Source organism: Halichoerus grypus, chromosome 4, assembly GCF_964656455.1.
Source record: "Halichoerus grypus chromosome 4, mHalGry1.hap1.1, whole genome shotgun sequence".
Classification (NCBI taxonomy): Eukaryota; Metazoa; Chordata; class Mammalia; order Carnivora; family Phocidae; genus Halichoerus; species Halichoerus grypus.
In genome coordinates this window covers 159023558-159029557 of record NC_135715.1, presented here as the reverse complement: position 1 = coordinate 159029557, position 6000 = coordinate 159023558, and the positions used below count along the sequence as shown (strand labels likewise).

The 6000-nt window shown below is 36.5% G+C and overlaps 1 protein-coding gene across 1 annotated transcript in view; it reads left to right on the top strand.

The window, feature by feature from the left end:
* The first annotated feature begins 613 nt into the window (after positions 1-613).
* FTCDNL1 (formiminotransferase cyclodeaminase N-terminal like) overlaps positions 614-6000 on the top strand; it is a 35797-nt gene continuing 30410 nt past the window's right edge. The window contains 2 exon segments of the mRNA XM_078069991.1: positions 614-731; positions 3410-3511. Coding sequence (XP_077926117.1) covers positions 620-731; positions 3410-3511 — 214 coding nt within the window. The 5' untranslated portion in view covers positions 614-619.

The following is a 6000-nucleotide window of genomic DNA, read 5'->3' as shown; positions in this document are numbered from 1 at the left end:
GATTTTAAACTCATAAGGGAACTTTGGGGATTAAAATATGAGAGGAATTTAGTCAAATAGTTGTCTAAACACCTGGTATCTTACAGCACCCAAATGAGTCCTTTTTATTTGTTCACATATTGTCTATAGCATGGCGCATAGAGATAACTTTCCTTTTTGCCAGAAAAGTAGTTTTTATAAGAATTTTCTTCATTTCCCTTTTCTACATTTCCCTAGTAAGTCTCATTTAACAAGAGGATTAAGCTTATTTGTTAAGTAGTACAGACCTTGAAAATGGGGATAATCTAAGGAAAATGGTGTTTAAAAGGGAATAAAATACTTTAACAAATATTTTCATTTGTGTGACAATTCAGGCTGAGTAACTTGCCCTATATTTTCTAGTATTGTTACTATGTTTGTAGGTTCATATGTGCATGACCGCATACACATGGTTTCTTGGTTGACTCAATCTGAGGATTTTTTCCTTTAGGTGTTCTCCAGGAATAAAATAGTGAAGTGTTCATATTATGACTGGTTTCCAAAAACTATATTTTTTTTATGGTTAATGAACATGAAAATATGAATGAGCCATAGAGACCAAAATGAACAATAATTTTTCTCCTATTCTAGAAAAATCACCATGTCTTCTTCCATGGGGCTCCGTTTGGCTGCTTGTTTACTAAATATTTCAGAAGCCAGAAGAAAATACATTGTTGAGAACATAGCACAAGCATCTCTTCATGAAAAAAATGGTAGGAACAACACACAATTGAAGCGAATATGTATGAGTACAGTAGTTTTTTTATTCTGCAGACAGTGCTATAGAACACTCTTCCTTCTTCTAAGACTTTCCTCCTTGTTCTGGGGCTGTTACAGCTTCTGCAGGACTCCGGGATACTGAGATAGAACAGTTACTCCTATGTGCACATGTGCTCTTTCCAAAAGCCTGCGTAAGCTCAGCAGTGCACCTATTCACATTGGAGAGTGAGTGTGTGAGATGAGCATTCTTCAGGAGTTCAGGCTCCTGAGGACGATATGTTTACATAAAGGTTTAATGTTTCCTGCATGGGCCATTTATTTGATCATTAATAGAATGAGCATAATTGTACATTATGCTTTTTATTCAACAGGTTAAATAAAAAATAAACTTGCCAAATACCAGCTACTTTTCAAAGCTCTCCTGCCAACAAAGCCCATGCTTTCATTACAACATTATTATTTCTACTCCATTTTCTCCATATAAAAACTTGTAGGCAATTGCATTTAAGTGATGTGTGTAAGATCACTCAGCAAATCAGAAGACTGGACCTCAAGCCTCTTTACTCCCTGGGCCAGTATTTCCAATGAGAGATATTACTCTTTATTTTACTCTTATTAAAATGTTCATGTGATGACACACAGTTCTGGATTCCAGTTGTTTTTGCCTTCACACACAAACAAAACACAGTGTATTCGGACTTCTAATCATTTAAGTAGAAATGCTTTGTTATTAAATCAACTTTTTGGCAACAGGTGAGCATTAGGGTCACAATCCTGAAGCATGTGAGACAGTATAATTTAATTTCTGAGTCATTTTTGATTTGGTGACTACTTTTCATGAGAAAGAAGTGTTTTCACCTAGCCCATTTCTAATGGTGAGCACATTTAAGTTACTGTCTTACAACTTTGCAGGAGCTGGAAACGTCTAAGAAAATTCCTGGTAATTGCTGATAAGAAAACTCCTCTGGAGTCAGTATGCAGCTGTGCTTTTGCATTCTCTTTGTGGGAAGAGCCAGCTTGGGCCCCTCATTGTCAGACACAGTACTTCTAAAGGGATTGGGTTACCTGTCTCTGTGATTAAGTGAATGTGCAGGGACATTTGTGGAAGCCATAGACTGATGGACACCTGGGTCTCAACTCACAGTTTTTATCAGCTTATTAGTGGCAGCAACTCAAGTGGAATTATAGCTATTATACTCCATTACAAATACCAAACAATTTACTTCTGCTGAGATTCATACTGACAGTTCCTCCTGCCAGCAGTAATTTTTTTTTCTAGATGCATGCTTAAGAAATTGCAGGAGAGAGTGTTTCATTCTTTTAGCATTTGATTCAATTGTATCATATGAAACTGAGAATAAAAGCTTTTCAGAAGAAGATTTAGGATGAAAAAATAAAATCATCTCTTTTCTTCTGGGAGCGAGAGTATGTTGAAAAAATACATAAAATAAGAGGTTGTATAATCTTGTTCTTGCTTCATCTTTTATGGTTTTAAAAATGACAGAAGGTGGCACTAGCTAAGAGAATGACCTGTCGTTTTACAAATATTTTAAATGCATTTATTTTTAAATGAGTGGAATAAAATTATATACCCATATTTTTTCTGATTAAGCGATGTGAAAATATTTAAATGGCCTAAAATGTCTTAGGTAAAGAAACCTGAGTTATAAATTTTAGATGTACACCAGGGCAGGGCTCTGTAGATGCTCATTTGGCTATGAGTGAGTGACATATGTTTATCTTTTCATGTTATTAAAATTAATAGCGCAGGGCTGCTGTAAGCTCTGTAGTTCCCGTGTGTAACTCATTTTTCCTCTCTTCTGAAAAGATTAATTGTTAGGCTGCCAGGGGACAGGGCGACAAAGGTATAATAGCATAGCTAACGGTTTAATTACTGCCTGAAAACTTTTGTCCTTCACTTTGAATTTGCTTTTGTAGGCTTAAGGCGGACTTTTAAGGAGGCTGAACCAGGCTTGTAAACTTTAAAAATAACTTTGGGGTAATGTGCGGCTGCCATACAAGTGTATGGCAGCTTTCTCCTCCAGGTTACACATTCAAATGAGTCACAAGCCACCAAAAGCTGGAAGTCGTTAACATCTGAAGACTGTTGGTGGCCTCTGAAAAGGAGATGGTGGAGACAGAACAGTTTCTAACAGGTGCATACATCCCAGGAACCTGTGCTTCAGGCACTAATTGGCCTATCTTAGCTTTTCCAGATGTCAGGTTTTGATCCAGGCAGTTTGATTTGTGGGTTTTGGAAGAAAAAATTGACAAAGCCTAGAGGATGGGATTGAGAAGGACCAGAATTTAGAGTGTGTGATTTGGCGATTGAAAGAAGAGGCTACCATCTTAGACTGAGCTGAGAGAACTTTGGCAAGCCCAGTAGCAAGTCCAAGAGACGATCTGTCATAAACACCAAAGGCTAGCCTCCGAATGGAGCCTCTGAACTGTTCTAACTAGATAACAGATCTAGTTATAACTATAATCTGGTTATATAGTAATGCGATAAGAAGTAGACATTACTAGTGAATTTCGTGATTAGTCAATGTCACTTCAGAGGTCAAATCCCAGAATTTTTCTATCAAGCTAAGTTTAATTGTATCAGAAGAAATAAATTATTAAGATTTCATCACAGAAAAAAAATTCTTGCACGTATGTGTTTTCTTTACAGGGCAGAAATAACCTGAAGCATCAATGCTCAATATATTTTCATTTTCTGATCAAGACTACATCAAATCAGTCATTACAATATCGGCTTCTATTAATGAATTAGGTAAGATTTCAGTTTCTTTGTTTATCTATATGTCTTTTGATGAAGGATAAGCTTCAGGTAGACCTGAATGCTCTTTAACCACTGATTTCCTATATAAATCTGAATACTCAAGAGAGTGTACCCCAAAAGGTCATTTCATTATTCTTCTGATCATGTGTATCTCAAACATTTCCCATTTCCTCTTTATTAAAATGAACCTTGGGGTCCAAGATTTAATACTATTCTTTCACTGAAGATGATGATCCCAAATCTTATGTGGTTAAGGAAACCTTTTCTAGTTTTAACCTGTGAAGTAATAGTGTTGAAATCAACCTTGATTTCACTGATAAGTTGGCATGGAATGAAATACACTAAGCAGTTGTGTTTTGAGTTGGGACCCTGAAATCTTTAGTTCATGAGTTGGAATGAAATGAACTCCATGTCTCATAGGGATGTTGTCAGGCTTAATAGGACAACTTGAATTGAAAGGATCATAATTGTTTAAAGGAAAGCCTATATCATCTTAATATTGCTTAGTAAAGGGTTCAAGATATTTTCAAATAAACCTGATTTCAACTTAGCAGAGTGTCTTCTTTCAAAAGGCCTATTTGTTTGGAGAGCAGAGTGGACTGATAACTTCCAGCAAACATAGGACAGATTATCTTGAATGTTAATCATAGGATGTAAAATTTCCTTCTTTGTTGTTTATCTCTATTGCTAAAATGGCCATATTGCACTAATGAAAACTCAGAGTCATAGTAGTATAGGTGTCCATAACATGTACTTAGATTAATGATTCAATGGAAAAATCTAATTACTGAACAAGAGCAAAATCAAATACTTATGTTTCAGAAAAATGTATGTGTGTATATTTTAATGTAATTATTCATAAAGCATTCTGAAAATAACATGGAATTTTATCAGATTAATTTGATAAAATTGAAAAAATTTAAAGTAACCAACTGAAAAAAAATACGAAATTGTTTAAGACTGATGAACATTGCATAATTCCTCCACTTTTGGGAATAAAATTGCTGGCAGAAATGTGAAACTTTATGACAATTGGGAGGTGAGGTGAAAGGAAATGGTTGGATCTTTTTCTTTTTTTATTTGGTTAAAAATAACCTCCTATACAGATTGCAAAAGAAAAACAAGTGGGACAGTAAAATTATAGCTGCTTCTTTAGATGCAAGTGAAAGTTTAGTGATTGCTGTTTACAATTTCACATTTTAAGGCAATTCTCTTCTGGCTGCCAGCTTGGAGGCCTTTAAGTCTATTACTATGGAGGTTCGAGAGGGGATCCACTCTTGCCTGGGAGCAGTGAACCTCTTTCCCATTTACCCTCTCTCTGGTGTCCCACGGGACGAGTGTGGAGCTGTGGCCAGAAGTACGAGAAAGTTGAGGGTAGTGTGTCATTCCTGATTGGAAACCATTTTTCACAAATCAGAACAGTTTGTGATAATATAATCATTCCTCAACTCCCTGGTAAGAGTTGACCTTGAAGAACTACATCAACAATAGGCTCTCATGGGTTGCAATGCATACTGTGTCTCTGTGACTATCTTTCCACTTTCCACCCGACAACACTGTGGAACTCTAAATGCCCTGGGATGGGGCAAATCAACCATTTTGTCCCTTACAGATTCACCATAGATCATGAGAAAAAACAGTAGTTTCTAATGAGTTCCTTAGACTCTTCAGGGCAGAACAATGGTGTGTTTTGCCCATCTGTGTCCTATTTTCTTGAGCAGGGGTAATGATGAGGTTGAAAAACCACTTAAATGTTAACTCCTACCCCTTTTTCCTCTGTTTTTTTTTTTTCTTTCCCTATGCACAACTCTCTTTAAGATTTGCTTTGGAACTGAACTGTCACGTGCTTGATTTCAGCCCCAGGGGTGAATTTAATTTGGAAAATTTGAGCTATGTCACTTGAGGTGTTTTTGAATTAGGCAAATTGGGAGAAAAGAAAGACCTTTTGCCTGGACTGTCTAGCTGCACCGTGGTTAATTACAAGATGCAGAGGCTCATAACCTTTGGAGGGAAGTCCGCCTTAGGATAATTGCATTCTTCTCTGTATGACCTCAGAAATCCCTGTATGATGTTGCCTCATTTTTATTTAATGCTGAATTGTCTAACATTTGGGATGTAGATTTGGACTCTGGCTAAGCTGAGCCACACCAAGTACTAGCCATAGGAAAAGAGACTTGTTTCCAGAGGAGCACCTCACTGCTTGTGCTGCATTCTAATGTGAGCTGACAATTTAAAGATTATTTCCCAGGGAAATCCTGGCCCAAAATTTGCCATACTTTTTATCCAAGAAAGGGTTAAAATTCAGCATGGGGGAAAATACGTTTCACACAAAAATGAAGAGTTCAGAATTGTCCAGACCAGAATAATGATTTTAATTGTCTTCAAAACAATTATGTTCAATTACATTAAATCTCAAATTAGCTAGTACATGAAGTTCTTCATTACATCAGGACTAGTCCACCCCCAGATGTTCATCCTGC